Raw genomic sequence first — 24,325 nt, forward strand, 5'->3', positions numbered from 1 at the left:
TATTAGCGACATGATCAAAACACAGATACAGTATCATATTCCCACAGTGCACTGCACATATTAAAGGGTGGGCTTATCCAGAGTTTTGAGATCACATATCATTTCCTGTTTTGGTATGAGTTTTTCATTGTTCGGCTCTTAAACCTATTTTACTTTGCAATTATAGCATTGGGGGGTCACAAAAAAAAAGTCCTTAAAGGGCCACATATGGCTCAAGCCTCAGGTTGCAGACCCCTGCTCTAGCATGTGCACATACAGGGATCGACCAGGGTTTCGTCTCTTGCAAGCCTAGATGTGGAGGAATGGGTTCTATTCTTTGCTAGACAACTCTCCTCCCGCCTCCCTAGGTAACTCCTGAGCTTCCAGCTCTTCTCCATTTTGCACTTTCTCATTTTCCGTCTCCTCTTCTAGCTTATTGAAGTTTGGGAGAAAAATTGTGCAGCTGAGGCTCACCCTCCCACCCCCCGTGCCCAGCAAACCTTGCCCTCACCACTCACTGAGGTGTGTCAGCTCTTCCACCTGAGTGCTTCCAGGACATCTCTCCTATCTGTTGTCCTCCACTCCTTTCTCTCTCCTGCCTTCCCCTTTCCTTATCCCACACTTGTGGCTCTGTCCCTCAGCCTGTCACACATTGCTCTTTAATGTACCCATTTTAGGCAAACCCTCCCAATGTCACCCCTTCATCTCTAAGTACTGCTGCAGCTTTCTTCTCCTGTTAACCTCCTGACTCCTTGGACCATCCCCTTGCCTCTGTCTTCTCTACTCCAGTTCTCTCCTTAACTCATTTCCATCTGGTTTCTGTCCTCGCTCGTCACAACTGGACCTCTAGCAAAGTCAGCGTGTTGTTCCATTCCTTTTACTTCACAGGCCTTCCTCGTCGGGATTTGCTGCCTCCCAGGTTTCCCTGACCCTCCTCTCTTGCTTACTGCACTTTGGGGCTCCTCTTCCTCACCTCTCAGGGGTCTGTCCTCTGCTACCCGCTGCACTTACCATATTTCCAGTGGTTCAGTCCCTGCCTCTAAACTGATGACTGTCAAATCAACCTCTGATCTCCTGCCTTCTGTGCAGTCCCACACATGCCTGTCTCCCCAAGACCATCTCCTGTAGGTCCTGCCACTTTTTTATAAAATGTGACTGCGCCTCTTCTTTCTTTTGCTCTTTGTGGTAGGTAGAGGCTTGTTCCTCCAACAGCCTAGCTGGTGGCAGCCTGTGACTGTCTGAGGTTAGCTTGATATCTTTCCCTGGGACCAAGACTTTTCTTCTCGCTGAGCAACAGAACGCCCCATTAGCAGGGGGCAGGCAGCCTACCTGTTCGGCCTTCGTTGATCACGTCAGGAGAAATAATCAAGTAAGTAAACACCCTGACTCGAGTACCTAAGGCACATTTTTCATTTTATTAGTTTGTCAAACACCTGCTATAAACCAGCAATGCCTAGAATTGTAAACTTTTTCCGCCTCCTTGCAGAGAACATGCTGTTCCCATTTACCATGCGAGAGGGTGAATCTCTCCTGACTGGAGTTTCTCCCACCCTTTCTCTGCTTTGTAACTCAGCAGTGAGGAGTCTCCTGGCTCCTCTTTGCTTTTGTTTCCAGGCTGTAGCTGTTGCCATATAAAGCACGAATGACCCTTGCTGACACCCAGCTAGGACTAAACGTGGCACTTTTTCTCCTGTGCAGGATCTAAAGCCAAGTCTATATGGGTGCCTTACAGCTCTAACTTTCTGGGTCCAGGATGTGAAAAACCTCTTCTGCCCACTTCCCCAAAGCGCAGCACTGTAAAGCACTGGTGTGATCCAGGCTGCCTTTCCCAGCACTATGAGCTACTCCCTGTGCAGCAGTGGCTTATGTAGAGCGTGGGGAGAGCTGTCTGCTGGTGTGGCTGTGCTTCAGACTGATAAGTGAAGACAAAGCCTTAGACACGTTGGAGCTGCTTCTTTTATTTCCTTTGTAGTACTGCCCAAAGGCAGCCCCCTCCTGAGCTAGGCCCTGTCGAGCCCGAAGCTGCTACGTTGGTGGGGGCTGGTTTGGAACTGACTCTCTTTGCCGCTTGCTTCCCAGGGCTAAGCACTCTCCTTTGCCTCTGCCTATGGCATTGGGCTAGTGCAGTAGTGGGCCCAAGGGGAAGAGAGTGCTACACATTCTGCTCCCCCGGCCCCCATCTCTGGGTGGCAACAGCTGTTGGGCTCTTCTGAAATAGGCACTGTTACAAATGACTGAGGTGGTGTTGTCCAGTGGCCCCTACACCAGAGGGGTTACGTCTTCGTTACATGGATGATCAACCCGGTCAGGGTCCATCTTTCGGGGTTTCCATTTCATGTGCGAGTAGGGATGCACAAAATCTGACACTGAGTTGTCAGTTGACCCCTCCAGTGCTTCCTGGTCTTATGAGGTGTAAAGGTAGATGGAAATGTTTCTCCCATCCACCTTCCTCTGTGAGGACAGCCAGGTACTTTGACTGTAGATAAGTAGATTCTAGCTATGCAGTTGCCATAGCTAGAATTGCGTATCTACAATTGACTTTAATGTCTAGTGTAGATGAGACAGGAGTCAGGAGACCTGGTTTTATTCTCAGCTCCCTGTTGTCTTGCTTGGTGCTTTATGCAAATTGCTTCTCTGTGCCAAGTTTACCTCTTCTGCAAAATGGGGGGAGCAGCACGTGCCCACTGCTGCTCGGGGCAGTGGGGGTGGGTGTCTGTGAAGCTGCCAAGTATTATTACATACATTCTAGAATGCCCTGGCCCGAATCCAGAGGTTTGTTCAGTTCACCCAGTTCTCGTGCGATGGCCGTATGGGTTGCATGTTGAAGCACTCAGATTCCGGGGAAACTCTTTATTTGTGAAGGAGAGTGCTTTACAGAGTCCTCCACCTACTGAAGGAAGTGATCCATTTATTGGATAGGAGGGGAATGTGGAGTTGAACAGCAAAGGACTAGGACATTTCTTGCAAGATCTGGATCTTGCTGTCCTGAGCAGGTTTCCTGACTGCATTTCATCTGCCCCGTCACAAATCCTGGTTATTTTTACTTGCTTGCTCATGGTTTTGCTCTAGTTGTACCCAGGGCTAGATGATCTCCTTACAACACCACCTGCTTAAGATAACATAGCTGATTGTCTGGAATAGGCTGGTCTCCATCTGCTGTTAACTTCCTTCATCTCCAAACAATAGCAAACTGGTGAATAAAAAGCAAACAAACTCAAGAGAGAAGCTGGTTCATGTATGTGTATTTCACAGGACAGCAGGATCCCATTTTATTAACCCTAAAAGCATCTGCTGAAGACAGTAGCTCCTGAAATGCCTCAATCTTTCTTGAGTGCAAGGGGTGAATTTCTCCCAGCATGCTGTGTGTTTTGGGGTAAGCTCCTGTCTGCTGTGGAACTCACTCAGCAGCCAGTGTTCAAACACAAGAAATCTGATCCTTTTGAAATCAGGAGTAGTCTCACTTCTTTACATAGTAATGTGGGAGCCGTGCTGGGTGCCTTGCATTTGGGAAGGGAAAATGCCACATTTTCAAGGCAAAAGTTTGACAGAATGGCTTCACTGATTAACATAAAGATGCCTGCTTTTGAAATGCTGATGGTTTGTTTAAAGTTGGGTAATGATTAGATGAGATATGCAAGGAGAAGGTATGCTAGAGTAGTATGTGAAAATTAGAGTCCACTACTTACTCTTATCTCCTGGTTTTGGAACATGGAGAAGTTTATAATGGATACACCTTAGATCCTGCCCTTTTTTCTTAGCACTGACAAAATGAACGCAATATCCCTGGGTGAGCGAAGGCTCTTCCAGTGTTTTGAATGAGACTGAAATATTGATCAGATGGGAACATGCAGGTTTTGTATCATTTGCAAATTGCTGATAATATGTGGCATTGGTTATTTGTTTCTTTGCATTTGTAGAAATCTCTCTATTGCCCAGAGACTAGGATCACATAGGAAAAGGCAATATAAAGGTCTGCCAGTAATATCTTCCAACCTCTCTAAGCCTGCTCCTCCTCAATTGCCCAAGAAACAAGATAATGTGCCCGGAAGGTTAACAAATGAGGGTTCTGGTGAATCAAGAATAGAAGTGATTTCTGGAGTGGAGGCTCACAACGCCCTGTCAACATCTGCTTCCTGCAAACATAGTTTTGTGTGGTTTTAAGAAATCTCCAGCTCCTGGAGTTATATGCTAAAGTAAGAATGTTTTTCATATTGTTTTAAATGTAGCTCTTTAGGTCCCAAAGAGAAATTAAAAAACACGACCTATAAAGGCTCAAACTTCAGAAGGCAAAGAATAAAAACCTCACATTATTTTAAAATTCTCATTATTTTAATGCAGTGTTGTTTTTGGGACCTGATTCATGACTTTTGCATGCTTGGGACTGGCAGTTGCTCCAGCTTAGGTTCCTCTGCTGGTCACAGCCTTAGACCAGTCTTTCACCAATAACTGGAATTATTTGAAGACGTCAAAACACGAAGAATTCCTCATATAGAAGGAAAGGGTGGTAATGTGAAGGGCAATTGAGAGACTTTTTTTGCCATATATTTAGTGAATGGGATGTTCAAGGGTTGTTCTTATGAATAAAAGTTTCCTTTGGAGTAACCGGAACAAATCAGAATATGGGCTGATAGACGAAGGGATTTCTCTTTCACTTCTGTGATGCTGGGAATTGAAGTTACAGGACTCTAGTTAATGTTCACTTATGTGGGGCAAAAGAAATAAAAATTGTTAACCTAGTTCATGCTGTTAGTTTGTTTGGTTTGGATACTCTGTAGATTTAAAAGTATTTGCTTAAACACAGTTGTGTCTAATTTTGATAACTTCCTTTAACAGAAGGAAAAGGGTTCAGTGCACTGTGTATGAATAGGCGATGAAGTGGAGCTGATGGTCATTTTTAGTACATCAATCACTGCACTATGTGAAAGCAGAGATTGCCACTCATAAACTAGTTGGGAAGGTTGTGGAACTTCCATCATTGGAGATATTTAAAAGCAAGTTAGGTAAACATCTGTCTGGTCTAAATGGCGCTTCATCCTGGGGTGTGTGCAGAGGACTGGACTCGATGATCATGCAAGGTCTCTTCCAAATTTAGTAGTCTATGATCTATCTAGCTCTTCTCTGGTAATGGTGTAATGAGAGGAGGACGCAGTGGAGATTTGGTGTAATGTGAATTCTCCAGTATTTAGGCAATTGAGATTGTGAATAGAACAAAAGGCATTTGGTATATTTGATTTTGAAACTAGAAATCTGTGCAAAATTACAATGTAAATTAGATTCAGGGCTGGCATGGCTTAATGAGGAAGCTGATGTCCTCAGTGTTCTCGACTGTATTGAGTTGTTACATGTTATATTCTTCCACTCTCCCTGTGAGTGCACTCAGAAAGAGCCCACTTCTTTGAAAGCTGTTTTTGTTTTTTACCCACGTTTTCCACAGAGGGCCATCCCTAGTGGGGTGCAGGGCCTGGGGCACCCACCTCTCCGCCCCAGGCCCCTGCCACCACTCCACTTCATCCCCCAAAACACTCCCCCCTTGTCCTTCGTGCCTCCATTGCACCCTTCCCACCTAGCCCTTATGGCCTTCTTTCCTGAGCAGCTTGGGGGGCTGGAGCAGAGCAGCGCCCATAACACCACTGCTGAGGCTCACGCTGCCCAGGCCCTATGTCCTGGTGAAGCAGCTGCCCCAGGTGTGGGCTGGCTCTGGTTCCCCATTGCAGAGCCAGGAAATAAGTTTCTAGCGGGTAGAAACTTAAACTATAGACTGTGGCTCCACTGAGGAAACACTAATGGTGAGGGAGCTGCCTTCTTCCCAGCCATGGAAAGAAAACCATCACTTCCCTGTTGGACCAGAGGACAGGATGGGATTTTGAGGGGGGTGGTGCTTGCCCTGACCACTGAGGGGCTCTGTGGGGACAGGAGTCTGCCCTGTTGAAGATGAGGACAGGTTTGAGACTGTCACTTATTCCTGACTTTCACCCACTTACAATAAATCACACTGCATCCTGTTTCATACTGAAAGAAAAAGCAGTTCAATTTGTGCTCTCAGGAGCTGTCCCCTGGCCCCCGTGCCTGGGGCAGAATGGCAGACATTGTGTGCTCTTTATGAACCGTCAGCCCTGGCTTACCTGGTTGTTCCTGAGGCCCACTGCTTTCCCCCCCAGTATCGAATGTGAAGGGGAGGAGGAGGCAGGCCTGTGGGGAATGCAGCCCTTTATCAGTGAGCAGTCCTCAGAGCATGCAAGTTTGGTACATTGACCATCACTGCCAACATTCGCAATCCCAAACCAAGCACATCTGCCAATCATGTTCCATTACAAAGTCAGCATTGTACTATAGGGACCCCCCACCTCTGCAGGGGCTGGGCACTGCAGCCGCTGGAGCCTGCTGCTTTAGTATGTGGTTGTGGTGTTAGGGTGTGTCTTGCTAGAGTTTTGTTACATCAGTTGTGCTACTAGGTGTGAGGATAATCCTTAAAGCTCTGTGCAGATACAAGATTTGTGTCCAGGGCTGCAGAAATGAGCCCTGAATATCTGCATTGACATCCACAAATGCAGCTACCCTGCAATACAAAGCTGATACCCAGGGACAGGGGTCTGCAACCTGTGGCTCCAGAGCCACATATGGCTCTTTAAGGACTTTGTTTTTCCATGTTGTGGCTCCCGACTTGATAACTACAAAGTGTTTAAAAAACAAAACAAAACAATCTCCTGATTATTTTTAGTAAACGGTGAATTTCTGAAAGCCCAACGATGAACAACTCATGTCTAAATAGCAAATGATATGTGATCTCGAAATGTTGGATAACTCCCCCTACCATCCTCCAGACAGGGAGAGAAGGTTCAGGAGTGAAATCAGGAAGACAGTGGTACAAACATGCACAAAGTGTGAGGAAACAGAATATGCAAAAAAGTTTGTGAATGTTCTGCTGTAAACATGTATCACATTGGCTACCTCTACACTTGCACGCTACATCGAAATAGCTTATTTCGATGTAGCGAATAATGTCTACATGTCCTCCAGGGCTGGCAACGTCGACGTTCAACTTTGACGTTGGGCAGCACCACATCGAAATAGGCGCTGCGAGGAAACGTCTACACGCCAAACTAGCACACATCGAAATAAGGGTGCCAGGAACAGCTGCAGACAGGGTCACAGGGCGGACTCAACAGCAAGCCGCTCCCTTAAAGGGCCCCTCCCAGACACAGTTGCACTAAACAACACAAGATCCACAGAGCCGACAACTGTATGGATCCCCAGCTGCCGCAGCAGCAACCAGAAGCCCTGGGCTAAGGGCTGCTGCACACGATGACCATAGAGCCCCGCAGGGGCTGGAGAGAGAGCGTCTCTCAACCCCTCAGCTGATGGCCGCCATGGCGGACCCCGCTATTTCGATGTTGCGGGACGCAGATCGTCTACACGTGCCCTACTTCGACGTTCAAGTAGGGCGCTATTCCCATCCCCTCATGGGGTTAGCGACTTCGATGTCTCACCACCTAACGTCGATTTCAACTTCAAAATAGCGCCCAACACGTGTAGCCGTGACTGGCGCTATTTCGAAGTTGGCGCCGCTACTTCGAAGTAGCGTGCACGTGTAGACGCGGCCATTGTGTGCACTGTTCTTCAAATAGGGGTCACAAAAAGGCTGGTTTGATGTTATTTAGGAAGGACTGTTTCATATTCACATGCATCGTGGCTCCTGAATGATTGAGTTTTTTACTCATTTGGAAAAAAATGGCTTTTCTTGCTATTTTGGTTGCCAGCCCCTGCCAGGGGACTCGCAGGGCTCTAAGGATGGCTTCTGTGGCTGTGTGGAGCAGGACTGGAGTATCCAGCCAGCCTGAGCCCTGAGAGTTTGACAGCAGTTTTCAGCTGTGGCTCTCAATGGGGTTTATAAAAACAAGCACGAAGCTTCACGCCACTGCCCCCCATCTGGCATGTGAGTGTATTTGTCCTACCTGACAGGTAAGGGGCTGTAGAGCACTCGCCCATGGGCACACAGCAGGGACCTGCCAAGCTGGGGCTATACCCCAGGACTATTTGTGCCTAGTCTCATGACTTCACCACACAGTCTTGTTTCATCCTGAAGTTCTGGAAACTGCTTCTATAACTAGATCTGCAGCTCGGTGAGGAGCCCTGGGCCAGCAGCCATGGCCGCAAGCTACTACCTCTTCACAAAGTTGTGGTTCATGGGGAGCTGTCAGTGTAAGGTCAGAGGCTCACTTGCCAAGTACCAAGAAGCAGTCTGCAGAATGGAGTGGCAGGGCGAGTGGTTCCCCTGCAGTGGCAGAGCTGGCTGCCTAGGGAAGCTTGACCCAAATCTGTACCTTCTCTAACCCCAGCCTGCACGAGCAGTGTTTCTTTCTACATGCACTAAACCTCACCCATGCTGCCGCCAGGACACTCCCTAACCATAGCTGGTGGTTTTTGCTAGGAATGCCACTGCTAGGTGAGCGGCCCATCCCCTCCCATGGGCGTGTCTGCATCTTCAATGGAAACTGAACTGCTTTACCTCTAACATACATTGACAAATGTGCCATCTGCACAAAACAAATGACAAGAAATCAGAGCAGTGAGCACAGGAACACAAACAAAAAGCCACCACCTCTCCTGCCTGGAGCAGGTCACTGATTCTACTGCTGGTTACTTGAAGGGGGAAATATTGAGAAGACTTAGACCAGCAAGGGGCAACCAAAGCCAGTGAGTGGACTGTGTGAGTGGCCCTCCTTGCTTTTAGCGTGTGTCACTTTTGTACAACTGGTAGGAAGAAACTAGTGCAGCAGAAAACCCAGTGAGGCCCAGGTTGCCTACCGCTGCCTTAAATAAAAAGCGTCGGTCACGTCTGTTCTGTGACTTGCAGGCTAGCTCTATGGAAACGTGTGTAGCACAGGCACTAGTTTGTACTTGTTTCTAAAAACCTACCACACAGAGCGAAACCCCAGTCACGTTCTCGTGCCATGGCCATCCCCATCTCTCCTAACTGCAGCCCATCCACAAGTCATTCCTGTGTGACATTTCCCCCTTTACCTAACTTCTTTGTCACTGTGACAGCTTCTAGTCTGCTGTCAGGCTAGTGTGCAAAGCGGTACAATTAGTTTACCCCACTCACTGCGTGAAAAGCTAGCGATTACAGAAACAGCTAGATAAAAAGCACTTTCTAGATATGAATGTGGAGGGTGGGGGGGCCCAGGGGAACTTGCTAAAACAAATCACTAGTGTGCCTCTGAATCGAAGAGATGGCAGTATTGGATGACACACATGCTAAAGTCAGAGTCCGCCCTCCATGCTTTCTGGGTAGAATTTCTTTAGAAGGAGCTTTTGTGGCCTTTTTTAGCCCCGGCAGCTTTCATAAAGAACAGACCAGACCAGAGCAGAGTGAATAAGAGTCATGTCAAGCCAGAGCCAGAGCCAGGACCTGCCCTGGGCCAAGCGCGCTGCAATATTCTGTGTTGCTTAACTGGCCTCGTCATCACTGTCTGAGTCCACGACAGCCAGTGGGTCTATGCGCAGAGAGTCATAGTTGGGGGGTGGGGTGCCTGGCTCTTGGGGGAGTGTTTCAGGGGGAGGAGCTTCTTCACTGTGGGTGGCATTGGTGTCCTCATGTTGGAAGCCAAGATTGACATGAGCTTCCACCAGCTCTGACACTGTTGGAGGGGCATCTGGGTACTGGGCCCGGGCTCGCTTCTGCTTCAGGCCCTTGCACCAGTTGATGATGTTAATTATGGTGATCCACAGAAAGTCAATGATGATTTCTCCAAATTCAATGAGGCACAGCACCGAGCCCCCCATCCAGAACCCAAACTGGCCTCCCAGGCTTGACAGGAGCCACACAATCTGGAAAAAAAACCCGAAAACTAGGTCAGGGCCTATGTTCCCTCTAATCTCTTCCATCCAGGTGCAGATTTCTTCCTCCCATGTATGGAAGAAATTTTTATGTGCACCAACAATAGTAACGTAAAATCTAGTTGTGGGCACTCTGCTAATCAGCTGGGTGGCATCAGAATCTCTCTTGGATGGGCATATAAGTGCCTGGCTTACAGGGAACATGTCAGGGCCCATCTATCATCAGCTGCACAAGCATCTGGGAAGCCGGGTACTTCAGGGAGTGGAACTCTCACTAGGTGGCCGTGTACCCAGGTAACACCTGCAACAGTTAGCTCAGCCCCTTGTGTTTCAGGTAAAGAGGGACAGGAAGGCAATGGCTCACCCCACAGGAGACTTCCTGAGCTTTGCTCCCCCTGGCTCCATCACAGGTAAAGGAGGAAATGGATCATCAACAGAAATGAAGACTTGGTTAGTTAGGAGCCAGCCTGGATAGAGTGGTGCTGACCAGGAGTAGGCATTCTAGCCCCCACAGCAGCTACACAGAGTACCACAGCAAGTGCACACAGGTACCACACAGTCCAGGTGATGGGGACACCTCTAAATATTTCAGACTAATCTCAGCAGGGAGCTGAACAGACACTGCTCAGAGACAGAGCCATTTTGGTGGAAATGGGGCAGGTATTTGGCATTTGGAAAAGGTGCTGGGAATACGCTGTGATGTGTGTGTTGGGAGCAGGTGCCTGACATGGCACTTACGGTTGTAGCAGCAGATTCCGAGATGGTCCTGTAGTTGTACTCTTGAAAGTAAATGTTTAGCTTGATGATCCCATTTCTGTAGGACACAAAAATGAGGTCAGACTAAGTTCTAGCCCAGTGTGCCCTATGCATTTACTCAAGTGTAGGTCCAGCGGGATTCCCAGGCTCCCTGGGAGGGCCTGGCCTTGCATTTGGGATCAAAGCAGCACCAACAGTGACATTTATACTCGGCCTCCTACTTAACACGCAGTCTGGCCTGGAGCAGAGGTAGACGCGTTGGATGCTGGGGAAGAGTGCTTGTTCTTAGGCACCTTTATGAGCTGAATCCCTGAAGAGGTATTAAAAACACAGTGCAGCCTAGCAAGTGCATAGGAGGGGCTTTGAAACTCTAGGGGCTGGGGGGAACTTGCCAGGAGCAAACTTCTGGGAGCTAATCAGCACACTTTCCTGTGACTGCCACACCTCAATAACCCTGAGCTCTGTTCTGGAGGCTGCCAAGGGATGGCTATAAACTGTGTGCGGGGAGGTACTTGGTTTTGCCTGGCCTGCAATGGCTTAGCATTTTCGGGTGGTTTTCAGCGGCACTCCTGTGGGGAGCTCATGTGTAGTTTTATGGCCCTTTGACACCATTTTAAGACAGCTGTGTCAGAGTTAGGTTTCTAAACCCCCCTTCCACACCTAAACAAACAGCTACTTTTCAGAGAAGCCAGGCAGCCCCTCTCCCAGTGAAGCCGACGTCTACACTGGCCCCTTTTAGAAGTGCTTAGCATTGGAGTATGAAAATTTTGGCCATCACCTTTACTTACTCTTTTCTGCTAACTCTACTATGGTGTTACGTCCTGTCTATCTCCAAGCTCTTAAACCAATGTTACGGCCCCGATGCTATTCTAAAACCAGGTAACTCCACTGACGGCCTTGTTAATGCTCCCCCATGGTTTGCTGCAGAACTTGCTTTCTCAGGTATCACCAGACCTCCTGGCAGCTGGCTGGTTTTTCTTTCACACTCCACCACACATTATCACTGTGCTACTTCGCTCCATCGGTGCCAGACCTTTCATAGTCAGTCTCGTGTTTGTGCTCTGTTTCAGCCCAACACCTGAAGCTTCACGGTAGTCATCGCCTGGGCAAATGGATGCCAAATGCAGAAAACTGCCTGATCCTGCCCGTGTTTAAAACACCCAAATCTGTAACTGACCCCAGGCTAACAGCACCTAATACTGTGACTCCACAGGGGAAGAGCCAGGGTTACCAGTCTGCCCCAGGGGGTGGCTTCTAGTTCATTTCTCCCTCGGAACCCAATCACCTGGCTCCATTCTGCACAATGACATGATTCATGTCCGTTGTCACCGGGACAGAGCAGCAGCCTCTGCATTATGCACATGGGATGGGACTACGGAACCACTCACTATTTAACATCATTTGGCAACTTTTTACTCTGCTTAGGAGCTGGAATTCTGTGGAATCAAGGAATGCAACTGGTGCCACTAGGAGCAACTCTGGACCACAGCTGAAAACTGCCAGGCCCAGTGAAATCTAGAGGGCAGCCTGTCTGTCTGCTACACACAGGTAAAAGGGGGATGCCAGAGCCATCCAGGTTTGGCTATGAAATGCAAGGTGCTGGTTTTGTGCATGAGGAGAACTGTGCTTCTGCCTTTCTCTGAGGATGGAACTAACTGCACTGAGGACTGTTTCACTCGGCTTTATGACCTGCGTTGTTGGAGAGGCTGATGTGATACAAGTGCCGGTCCTATGTCAGGGAGATTAACATTCACACCGTTTGATTTCAGTGTGACCCGTTTGCATCTGAGCTTTTAAAGCAGACTGTGCTCAGCCTTTATGTCCTGCCCCAGCTTTCATGCGACTTGTTTGCTACATTACATTCACTTGTGCATGCATAGGCAACAAAGTCAGGAATGTTCAAAACAAAGCTACAGTCTAGCATTGGAGTCCAATTACTTCAAAGGCAGGGTTCAGCTCTCCAACTTGCTGGAGGCCTCAGTTCTGATTATCAAATAGGAACAGCCATCTCCACCCAACCTGGGACCCCGCTTTGGCTCCTTCCAGGATGGAGCTGGTGCCAGTCTAGTGTTTGCAGGTGGGTAACCCTGCCACTCCTACATCCATCCTGCCATGTCTGTCTCTCTTTCTCTGTCTGGATGATATCTACGGAAACTCTGACATGCACCTAGAGATGCTGAACATTAGAAACCTTGTCTCTGTGAAAAGTTACTTGCAAGTGCTAAGAAGCTGCTGTGTTCAATATGCTTCTTAGCTTGACCTCTGATTCCAGGTTTTGGGTTTGCCTACTTTGCAGCTGTGGAGAGCACGAGAGCTGTATGTGCTTCTTGTGGGATTGTCTGTGTGGTCAGGCATAAACCACATCGGGGAATTTGTTCTCCTCCTACGTGCTTGGGTTGATTGTCAAGGGCTGAGCGAACCCAACCTCTGCTGGTGCCTCAGGACTTCTCTGACTTGTTTTTACTCACCTGTCCAGAGTCACATTTGTTGATTGATCTCTTTCATAGGACAAAATATGGAAAATCCAGTCCTAGGGGGAAAAATTAATTCATTATTGAAAAAGATAATGTTCTCTGTGAGCCGTGTGTGCTCTGGGGCAGGCCAGACACTAGCCTCCAAGGCACACAAATTATACACAGAAAGCTGGATCCTGTGGCCCCTGCCCATGTTGAATAACCAGTGATACTACACTGTATAAAGGAGTTTGTGATGCAGTTGTAGACAAGTGACTTTCCTCCATGCCAGAGCCCCAGGACCTGGGGAAGCAAATCAAAGGAAGCAAAGCTATTCCTGCAGCAGGGGAAATTTTGCAGAGGTTCCACTTGCCTAGAGGTGCATGTGAGTGGCCCTGATATTTTAATTTTGCTGTCTTCAAATGATTAGAGAATGGGGTGCAGTGACTTAGGGAGACTCTGGATCGGACTGGGAGCAGAGTTCCAATTTCCATCACTGGAAGGGTTTTGGGTGTCAGCTGAAGCAAATGTAACTTTCCAAAAGGCCCCGTTTGGTGAAGTGAGTTGCCTATTATGGGCTAGGGCATGGCAGGGTTTCTTTACAGGCGGGGCTGCAGATGAGAACTGGCTGGAGTTTGACCAGGTGCAGGAGTTGGCACAGGGGAAGCATAAAAACAGAAAACTCAGCATAAACCTTTATACTCAGTTAGGAAGAGTGACAAGTTAACTGCAAATAAAACTAGAGCTCCAAAATTTCCTGGATAACCTGCAGCAGTGTGAGAGAAGAGAATTTAAGGAAAAGGTAAAGAACAAATGCAGAAGAGAAGGAGAATTAAGCATGCAAAATGAGAGAACTAGAGGAAGGGGTGTTGTGAAGAGTAGAACTGGGTAAATATTAAAACTGTTCCCTTGTCTGATTAAAAAGATGTCACAGAATCTGATTATTCTATTCTGAATAATCTCTTTGATTGCCCAGCGGATCTGTCTAGAAAAATGGGGAAGTGTTGGATAATGTATTCAGCAAATACTGTTGTCTGTATAGCTCTAGTAGATCCCTGTTCAGTCAGCACCTCCTCTTTCATTCCCCAGGTGATTTCCTGGGGCTCTGTTCATTGTTGCAACATCTGCTCTGTACTATGCTGATCCAAAATGGGTCTGCAGAAACATTTTCTGAGTATGGAATGATCCCTTCATCAGTCTCTCAGGTTAGCATAATTGTTCTAACCTTTTCCTAGATAAGCAGATGCCATCAACAGGGAATTGTACCAAAGAAGGCAAGATGGCTTCTGCCATTACCTTCTGCTGCTCTCCAACACCTGCTGTATCCCTGCTAAATCCTCACATGACACATTTTATACTTTCTCTGAAGTTAGCCATGACTGAGTCCATGGGAGTTTGAGGAAAGCTGAGAGATGGCCTTTTAAATACTACAAAGCTTATTTTGATTACAGCGAACTTGGAAAGAGAATGGACCTTCGTCTAGAACATGCACAGACGAGGGTGCTACACAACGAAAATCTTCTTGCAAATGTTGCAAGGTGATGTATTTAACATATAGAAGGTGGTCATACAAATAAGACATGTCACGTATATGCAGAGCCCTTTGTGGATAGAAGATTGTATCCCACATGTGATCTGCACATATAGTCCACAGAGAGAAAGCAGAAATCTGCAAATTTGCAGGGCAGAGGTAAAGCTGTATGTGCAAACTTAATTTTAATTTTGACATTTCCTGACCTGTAGCTGCTTCAGTGTGCAACTTAGTTATTTATTTAATGAATATATCTATGGTATGTTGAAGTTTCACACTGGCTATGCTGTAAGATCTTATCACCCTTTTCTACTTCAGACAGATCCTTCATCTAGCTCAAAGGTGGATGTTTTTTGCTGTCTTCTGCTATTGAGAGTGCAAAACCACACAGGGTCCATGTAGCTTCTGTTGCAGCCTTCAGCTGATCGTGGGTAAATGGACAAGAGTGACAGGAGTAAGCCAGACAGCAAGTTTATGGTGCAGTGGCAGGGGAAGCCCCAATACAGCAGCCTTCTGTTCCAGCTGGGAGCCCTGTACCGTATTTTATTACTTTGGCTTTGGCTGGGCAGCCGTCCATGGCACAGTGACCTTCAGAAGCAAGGTCTGTGTTTATGTGGAAAAGAAGCAAGGTCTGTGTTTATGTGGAAAAGAAGGCCACTGTTCTCATTGTAGCTAAAGAGCATCTAAAATAATGAGTAATTCAGGGCCTGAGTCTCCTCTCGGTGACTTCACTTTTACATGATTTGGACTATTAGCTGTTCCTGATTTTCACCTGGGTGAACAAACTGAGGCCACATCTGCTTTTTAAAACCAGCCATGATAGTCCTGGCTCCAGTTCTGTTACAGGAAAAGTGCTCGCTCCTGGTTTGTATTTCACACCTTGGAGATTCTGTTCTCTGCTAAACACTATCAATTAGCAAAGGAAGGGAAGTGACCAAGCTGAACTCATGAACCTCAAACCATTCAGTTGGGAAATAACATCTCATTAGCAGCCTACACTTTAAAAGTTAGAAACTGGCTTTACCTCGGAAGCCTCAGATGGCCAGTCTGCCATTGATATGGTCATCTTGTACTGAGTGTCACTGGAAAGAAGACACAAGAACATTAATATAGAGAATTTTTCACGTCTCTTAAATTACTAGAACTTGATTGATTTCCAAGGTCCCCAAAAGGACTTTAGATGTCAGGATCAGTATTTACTGAGTGAGGAAACGCAGGATACCCTCCACCTTGAGAGCTACCAGAGATACTTTATGTACTTACTTGCACGTTTCCTTACAAGAGTCAATACAAAACTGCCTGTGTCCTATACTTGATCTCAGTGAAGAATAGCAATATGCTGTTTGGTGAAAACAAAAAGCAAACAAGCCTTTCAGATGAGAACTTTACTGCTGCACAAATCTGCATCCCCTTAAACATGTTGAATTTTGGAAAAACATTTAAGCAAAACAAATTCTTAGATGCCAAAATACTTTTTCCAGATAGCTCTTACTAAGTGCTTAATAGAGTGATTATGCAGCACTGTATTACATATGTAGAGCTTCCTCACGTCAGTAGGTATGCTGGTCTGTCACTTGAAACAGAACCTCACTGAATACACAGTGCACCATTGTTCAGTACGGTTCCTTTTCTGTGAATGTCTGTCACGAGAGAGCTGCACTACTCAAACATTCAGAGCAGACAGAGTTGTGCTGAGGATTCTACCTGCTCTGTGCCACCTTGTGCTGCAGGCGGGAAATTTATCAGGGGCTCGATACAAACACATGGAGAAACGCTAACCTTTCCATGCTAGGGGATCTGAAATGCAATAAGGCTGGTGCTGTGCTTTCTGTTCACTCCACAGCAGAGAGCAGAAATCCCTGTTGCCGCCCCCCGGGACTGGTGTTACCAGCTGGCCATATTTGAGTGAGAAGCCTTCTGCTAAACTGCTGTGGAATCAGAGATTCTTTAATTTGATGCCAGAGCTGAGAACTCTGCCTCCCTCCTCACAATCCACCTTGTTAGCAAACAGAGCCACTGTCAAACTCATATAAGCAAAGTGTTTGTCACAATTACTTAAATGCTCTTATAGTAACAAAGAGGAAGCCGTGCTAGTCTACACACTGTCAAAACAGAAAGCAGTCAAGTAGCACTTTAAAGACTAGCAAAATGGTTTATTAGGTGAGCTTTCGTGGGACAGACCCACTTCTTCAGACCCTGGCTATGGTCTGAAGAAGTGGGTCTGTCCCACGAAAGCTCATCACCTAATAAACCATTTTGCTAGTCTTTAAAGTGCTACTTGACTGCTTTTTGTTTTAAATGCTCTTGAGAGCCCTCTACATTTCCAGTCCCGTCTCTGGTGCACTAAGGGGCCTTGTTACTTCATACGCTGTTCACATTCTTACCCCAGTCTGGATCATCTTCACTGTTGCAATATTTGCCTCCTTCAGGTAAAGGAAAAAGGAAGTGACCACACCCACAGTTTTCAAACATCTGAGCTTGGAAACAGGAGCGCAGACAAGCCTGCAAAGAGGGGACAAGGAGCCAGTTAGCACTGGGATGGGCTCTCACAGTGATCAGTGCACAGGGGACTGCTCCCACATACCTTCCTCCCCAGCACCCAGAGTGTGCATTCCTCTTGCAAAGAATGGAAGACTTTTGGAGCCCCAAGTTGGGAAAAGCCCATTTCACGCTGGGAGCTTTGCTGGTTTAGCAAGAGGAACTGCACAGCGGGGCTTCAGGTTGTTGGGTTCTTACAGGTGCAGTGATAAGCAGGATGCAAGGGATTTGTGTCTTTAAACTGCATGTGTAGAAATGTGACTGCCAGGGCAGACTGGAACTCAGGAGCAGCAAATGGTTTGGTTTGCAAGTCCTACCTGCTGGATTGTCTTCACTTTAGAACTCCAGCTTGCTCTGCTCTGCTCTCCAGGGAGCACAAAGCACTTCACCATGGTAAATGGGATTACTGCGTTTTATGAGGTGCTATCACTGAGTCACAGAGAACACATGAAGCTTCCCTCCACTGCAGTCACACAACCCTCCCCTCCCCAAATTAGTTAGGGTTGCTGGGAAGTGGTGTGGGATTTCCAAACAGAACTGGAAAGTAAGTTTAGAATAATTTATGGACCTTGACATTGTTTTTTGGCCTTATATGGAACGTTCTTATTTTCCTTTGATTGGCGACTGTAGATGGAGAACACTCCTGACTAGGTGTTGCATCCCATTTTTCAAAATCCTTCTAACTTCTATTAAAATGTGAAACATTTCACTTTCTTTATTACAACGAGCAGCACTCAGAAAGCTGAATTTTCTTTTGTCTTACACACCCTTCCCTTGAGATAGTCATGGCTGCAGCCTACCACCTCCAGGGTGTTTAGCTTTTCAGTCTCAGGCCCTTGTAAAGCAGCGATCTACGCATAAGATTTTGAACTGGGACATTTGATGGAGAGAGAAGAAATTAGAACCTAAGGGCTTTGCTGTGAATTAGTCATTGAACAATGAAAATGTTGCATTTTGATGAGAGGTCTTTAAATTTCCTTGGGCCATATGCATTACGTATGGACGAGACCTGTATTTCCCAAACTTAAACTACGTGCATACTCTAGCAGGACTTCAGCATTCTCGGCATGCCCCCTCCTTTAGTGCCATCCTTGTGCTCATCTCCTGATGTTTAGTCCTTTATTTTCTGCTACAGACCCCTTGAAATCCTTTCATGTACCACTGGTGGTACACATACCACACTTTGGGAAACACAGGACGAGACAAAAATTTATTTATTAAGTACAGGTGGTGTCATTTAATGTAGTTGCTGTAAACTTTATAGATATGCAGTGGTCTAATGAAAATGTGTATAGTGGTAGAGCTATGAAATGCCTGCTGCTGCAGATAGCCTTTCACCACTGGTTAGGACACGTGGGTGAATCTCCAATCCAGCTCTAAATGACTCAAACCAAAGGGCTTCTGTTGTTTTTCCTAGGAAGCTGGTGCACAGCAGTCTGACAGTTCCCACAAGCAGGAAATAGGTTCTGCTGAAATATCCCTCTGTTCTTTTGTATCCCCCTACGCCTAGTTACAGCCTCTTCAACTGTTAGCATGAATGGTATGAAAAGCCCCATATAGATTCTACACAAACACTCCCAGTTTCTCCCCCTTCTTTGATTCTGAAGCAGAAGAAAGTCCTCGGGTGAATTGTCAGTTCCATACACTAAAAGCCAACCTTGTATTTTCAGTCTTGAATCATTTCTTTCACTGAAGGAAAACAAGGTATGGGAAGAACAAAAATGAAGGCTCTATGCGGAAACCACATTTGTGTATTTAGTTCCCATCACTGGCCTCAGCAGTTGTCTGCCTGTCTCTGCAGAAGGCAGAGTACATAGGGACTTAAAGCTGTAATGCACCAAAGTCAAAAGTAACATTTGTACAGTTACACAGACCAGAGATACCAGTAAGCTCTTCAAACCCCATAAAGCAGCAGCAGTCATTCATTTCCCCAAAATACAGTCTTAAGGCAAAGCATGTAATCACTGACTGGCTTCCTGTTCAGAATTGTGGCAGTGCTTTATGCTGCAATCCACCCACGGCTGCAGTAGCTATCCTAGACTGATTACCCTCCAAAAGTCTAAATGAAGTAGCAGGTGAGCTCAAGTGTTCAATGATCCCCTCTGAGTTCAACGCACATCCCTGGTGCACAGGCATAATGATCACATTACAACTCCACACCCAGGGGCTAGTGTAACTCACCGTTCTATAATAAGAGGATTTCAGTAAGTTATCACACACACAAAAATCAAACATTGTCCTTTCACCACTAATAGTGAAATTCTTTCCTTGCTGACACTATGTCAATAACATCACATTGCTTCTTTATAGGAGACCTGCAAAGGCAAAACCTGGGTTGTGGCCATGGCTGCTCTGTGATGGAAAAGGTCAGCAAAGTGTGAGTGTCGAGAGAGGCTGGAGGTTGGCCTGTTTGTGATTTAGTGAAGATGTATCAGGAACATAGGGGTCTGTCATCCCTTTATCATGGGAGGACTCCAGAGAGACCTGGGAGCTTCCTCTGCCCTGACTCAAGGGACTGGGGCACCCTGAAGCTCTGACAAACTAACAGATATTTTCTTTCAGCCACCTCTAAGCTGTGGAAGAAACAGGTGTCATTCAATGACAAGCAGAAATTTCAACTGTCCAAATAAAAATCCTGCCTCTGCCCCCAGGCGTGGCTTCTGGGTATTTCTGGGGCCATGGGTCTTCTCTGTAGCGTCTTGTAAGAAAAACAGAAGGGAGAAGGCCTGCCTGTAGGATGAGCTCAGGCTGAATAAATTCTCTTTAAAAAGGGTTTCAAGCCCCTTTTGTTCTTCATAAAGAACCAGTTCCACACCTGCTTTGCGAGTCACTTACCACACAGGCCCTGGGCAATTCTCTCCCTGCCCTTCTCCAAAGCAACAACCCAAGAAAGTCTGTCCCAGCAGGAACATCACTATTCCTCCACAAGTCTCCCTGCCAGCTGAGTCTTTACTTGAGGGTTCCAGCTGTTGGCTTTTCTTCCTCTTGGCTAATACGAGCAGCATTTGCTGGATGGGAGACACAGCTGTCCTTCTGCCTCCATCACCCAGCCACCCCACTTGTTGGCCTGAGCACTGCTCTGCCGGGGGGGTGCCCCCTATTTAAGTCAGGCTTTAGGAACACTGAAAGACAAGCCCCTTTCACTCTCTGGAGGTGAGGCACAAGGACTTTCAGTTTTCCTGTAGGGTTTTATTAGCCAGACTAAATGCTCAGTTCTTCTCGTCCTCCAGAAGTGGAGAAAACAAAAAGGGAGAAGAACCATAAAGAGAAAATTTCTCCTTGAGACACCTAAGCCAGATGCTGTCAGGACTCTTTCCGATGTAGGGCCCTACCAAAGTCACCATCCATTTTGGTCAATATCACAGCCAGATGGTTTTAAAATTAGTCTGTGTCATGTTTTCAGATGTCGACCCCTAAAATGTTCCGGTATTGTTAACTGTGGAGAGTCCCAACCCAAAAGGGGTTTGCAGGGGGGAGTCACAGGATTGCCACCCTGACTTCTGCACAGCCTTCAGAGCCCAGCTCATAGGGCGGCTTTAGCAGTAATGTATAGCTACAGAGATTAAGGCTCATTTCTGCTCTGGTTTTTATGCCTACTAGAGTCCTGCTAGGTGCTGCATGCCATGAAACTCACATGGCATTTAGGTTGGCACCCTCAGGGGACACTTTGAACACTGTGCTTGCAGTCACTTCATTGTTGCCTTTGCTCTGATTTCAGGATGGATGGGCACCTTCAGGAGAGGGGCTTCAGAAGAAACAACACTGGGAGCCTCAGAAACTGGGCCACAACATATAGGCAATAACCAAAACTAGACAAAGCTCACAAGCGCTGCCCAGCTGGGCTCAGGATGAAGGTAAATCATCCTGGTTTCCACCAGTACTACTGACCTGGGTTTGTTCTCAGTTTTGCTGAGGATATGTCCCCTAGGGCACTCTGCCTTCCTAGCAGACTGTCCCAGGGCTCTAACAAACAAAACCAGCTCTCTGGTAACTCTCTACTCATGCACCTGATGAAGCAGGCCCTTGCCCATGAAAGCTCATGCTCCAAAATATCCGTTAGTCTGTAAGGTGCCACAAGACTTCTTGTTGTTCTCGAAGCTACAGACTAACACAGCTACCTCTCTGATACTTCTCTACACATTCCTTTTCAATTTGCTCTGGCCAACAAGTTCTCACTGAGAATCCTCGTCCATCTTGGCATTTCTCATTATCTCTCTGGAAAAGTTCCCAGATAAATTGCAAGGACCAACAAAAAGTGACGTACAAAAAAAGTATATTAGCAGTAAAAGTGTGGGGCAAACTCCAAAATGAATAAAGCAAAGGTGAGACCTGCCCAAGGAGCCCACAGAGATAATGAGAAATGCCAAGATGGACAAAGATTCCCAGTGAGATGTTCTCACTCAGTGAGAACTTGCTGGCCAGAACAAATTGAAAAGGAATGTGTGGAGTTACCAGAGAGCTGGTTTTGTTTTGTCCCAGGGTTAATGGTTATTTTCAAGATTCTAATATATTATGCTTAACTTTGTATTCTCTATTGTAGTTCATATAAATTAAACATATGAAGATTGCCTCCAAGTTTTTTGTTTTTTTTTAAATCTCTTGTTTTAATTAATAAGTCCCTTTTACCTGCATGGAGTAGGCGGTGTTATACTCATTATAAAGATTTTTTACGGGGACATCTGACCCATTCATAGTGCAGTCGCTGTAGGGATAACCCATCCGTTCAAGTTCATCCTGAAAGAGAACGAAACCCACCAAGAGATGTGTGTGTTGGAGACGTAGCTCCTGTCTTGTGTGTTTGGGGCGAGGCCCTTTCAGACACACACATCTTGCAATTTCCATGATCTTTGCAGTTCCAGAGAGGCACAAATAAAATGGACAGTGAGGACCTCCTTGGCCCCCTGCTGCCCTCTGACTCCCAGGGAGGATTAAGTGGCAGGTCCATAGGGTCCATCCTTCCCAAAACCCCATGGTACAGGTTGCAGTGACAACTGCACCACAGCCAGGGTGATCATCTGTCCCGTATTGGGGGCATTTCCCCGTATTTGGGACGCCAAAAAAGCATCCTGACCTATTTTTTAAAAGGGACTAACTGCCCTGTATTTGGGCCCTTCCCCGCTGCCTTGGGGAACCAGAGGGGAGTGTAGATGGCTGCTGCATCCCTACTGCTTCCCCAGGGCTCCTGGTGAGTGCTGGCAGCTGCAGCTTCCTGGGGCTTGGGGATTGCCAGTGGCTGCTCCTTCCCAGGGAGCGCTGGCGGCTGTCGCACTCCAAGGGCGGCCCCGTGGCTGCTGCTTCCCTGGGCGGGCTGGTGGCTACTACTGCCTTCCCAGCTCCCTGGGGCTTTGTGGAGCCAGAAGGAGCCACCTCTCCCCTCCTCTCCCTGTCCCGTATTTGGAACAGGAAGATATGGTCGCCCTGACTATAGCCCATCGAAGCCTCACTGGGGAAGGGGAGTGTTGCGTGAACAGCTGGGAGCTGTGAGGAGAGGGTGCTTTTAGCCACATTCAGTGGGTGGCAAAGGCTGACAGTACAGCCAGCAACACTCGCCTCAGCCAGGCAAAACACCCTGGCCCTAGTTGAGTGAACATACAGAGAAGCGCGTGACCCCGCTGCTGTTATGGTCTAGGAATAGGATGACGACGACAGTCGGACTGTGCTCTTATGGCTACTGACAAGGGCAGAAGGGAGCCTAACGTTCTCGTCACTGCACCTGGGGGAGGAGCACAGGCAGGCAGGGGCGCTCAGCCCCAGAAACTCCAGCCCGTTGCTTTGGCTGCAGTGTTAAAGGCAGCTGCTGACACATGGAGCGAGGAGGCAGCAATTTCCCAGGCTGGGGTTTGTGGCTTCGGTAAAACTCCGATACTTTACCAGACTAGTTGCTCTCAATCTTTCATAAACAATGTTCAGAGCCGTAGCTAGTGCACAACCCAACTGGTCTGGATTGAGCCAGTTCAGCCAAGACTGAAAACAAACTTGGCTGCCATCCCATCAGATAGTATTGTTCTCATTGATGAAATGTCAAACGTACCACTAATACGCCGATCGAGGTTTCCGTCCCAGACATGGCATAGATGCCCTGGTCTTTAAGAAATGGGAAACTCTTCTGTTTGTGCAACATAAGCCTGGCCCCAGCAGTAGCTGTGAGGTAGGGAATGTAGTCTTGTTGGCTGATGTCCAGAATTAACTTCAGCCCTGTGGGTACCAAACACAGTATTCAAAACCCCAAACTTGAAGTGAAGAGTTTATATAAAAACACGAAGCTTTAGAGAAGCTCTTTTACTGTGCAGGGAAATGCCTCTGCACTGAACCAGGAGACTAGACCCGTCATCCTTAGATTGATCACATCACACGTGAATGCTTTAAAAGGGCTTGTACACTCGGGCAGTGGGAGGGAAGGGAAGGAAACACCTGATTCTGTGGGTGTTTTCTTAGGTACTCAGATGAGATGCACATTTCTTAAAGTCACCCCATTGTTCCTAGTTCTGCCCTTTGCCATTCCTTAGGTAATCCTTGTCCCTCTTTGGGGTTTATCCCCTTTGTGCTCCTGGTGGACAGTTATCGCTGCCTGTCCATCCCCTGCACCTCTAAGAACTCATTCATTAGAAAGTGAAAACGGCCACAGTGGATCAGACTTGTGGTCCCTCTAACCCAGTGTCCTGCCAGTGCCAGGCACTTTGGAGAGATGGGGCAAAAAAAGGCAATCATCAAGTGATCCATCCCCTGTCATGGTCCTAAATGGTACCATAAATAGGCCTCTTCAGAATATGTAACAGAAGTTTCTTTCTGCAGATGAAACCTTTCCCAGCCCTCCTATTTCCTTTGTTCCTTGGAGTGTCAGTGCTTACCAAACTCTGCTCCAGGGTTGGAAGAAATCAGGGCTTCCTCATCCTTGCCCCAGTTAAAGATGTAGCAGTTGCCATGGTCAGGATGATAGATTGGGGTGAAATTTCTGAAAGAATCATGTAAGAAAAGTAGTGACTCTCTAGAATGATAAAATAATGGGACAATGATCATATGTTCTGATTTCTTGTAGTTAATGCCTGGGATGCACACACAAATACAAATTTCTTCTGGTCTGCGATGCTCAGTTTTTAAGTGGGATAATTTCATCCAGATTACTCTGCTGAAAAATAGCACCAGCTGCTCTTTGTGGCACTGCAAAGGGACTTGAAACAAGTTTTTTCCATTAATTTCTAGGGCAAGATTTTGTTTTTTCTGTTTAAATTGA

The 24,325-nt window shown here is 47.0% G+C and overlaps 2 protein-coding genes across 5 annotated transcripts in view; one reads left to right on the forward strand and one right to left on the reverse strand.

Moving 5' to 3' along the window:
• Positions 1–21,658, forward strand: part of COG7 (component of oligomeric golgi complex 7) — a 57,144-nt gene extending 35,486 nt beyond the window's left edge. The window contains exons 18-20 of one of the 3 annotated variants that reach the window (XR_012647785.1): positions 11,998–12,120; positions 19,405–19,460; positions 20,813–21,658. Coding sequence is in view for 1 of the 3 variants with exons in the window: in XM_075011055.1 (XP_074867156.1) it covers positions 1,169–1,172 (4 nt within the window). In the remaining 2 variants the exon portion in view is untranslated. Of the gene's footprint in view, positions 1–1,168; positions 1,402–3,896; positions 4,023–11,997; positions 12,121–19,404; positions 19,461–20,812 lie in introns of those variants that run through there. The other 2 variants (XR_012647786.1, XM_075011055.1) reach the window with 2 other exon arrangements.
• The window catches only part of SCNN1B (sodium channel epithelial 1 subunit beta), a 49,208-nt gene continuing 30,484 nt past the window's right edge, over positions 5,602–24,325 (reverse strand). For both annotated transcript variants that reach the window (XM_075011056.1, XM_075011057.1), the window contains 9 exons: positions 23,943–24,046; positions 23,126–23,289; positions 21,721–21,828; positions 16,941–17,058; positions 15,820–15,895; positions 15,581–15,638; positions 13,041–13,102; positions 10,555–10,630; positions 5,602–9,807 (listed from right to left, as the gene is read on the reverse strand). In XM_075011056.1, coding sequence (XP_074867157.1) covers positions 9,427–9,807; positions 10,555–10,630; positions 13,041–13,102; positions 15,581–15,638; positions 15,820–15,895; positions 16,941–17,058; positions 21,721–21,828; positions 23,126–23,289; positions 23,943–24,046 — 1,147 coding nt within the window. In that variant the 3' untranslated portion in view covers positions 5,602–9,426. The remainder of the gene's footprint in view (positions 9,808–10,554; positions 10,631–13,040; positions 13,103–15,580; positions 15,639–15,819; positions 15,896–16,940; positions 17,059–21,720; positions 21,829–23,125; positions 23,290–23,942; positions 24,047–24,325) is intronic.

The sequence above is a fragment of the Carettochelys insculpta genome, chromosome 16, assembly GCF_033958435.1.
Source record: "Carettochelys insculpta isolate YL-2023 chromosome 16, ASM3395843v1, whole genome shotgun sequence".
NCBI classification, from domain to species: Eukaryota; Metazoa; Chordata; order Testudines; family Carettochelyidae; genus Carettochelys; species Carettochelys insculpta.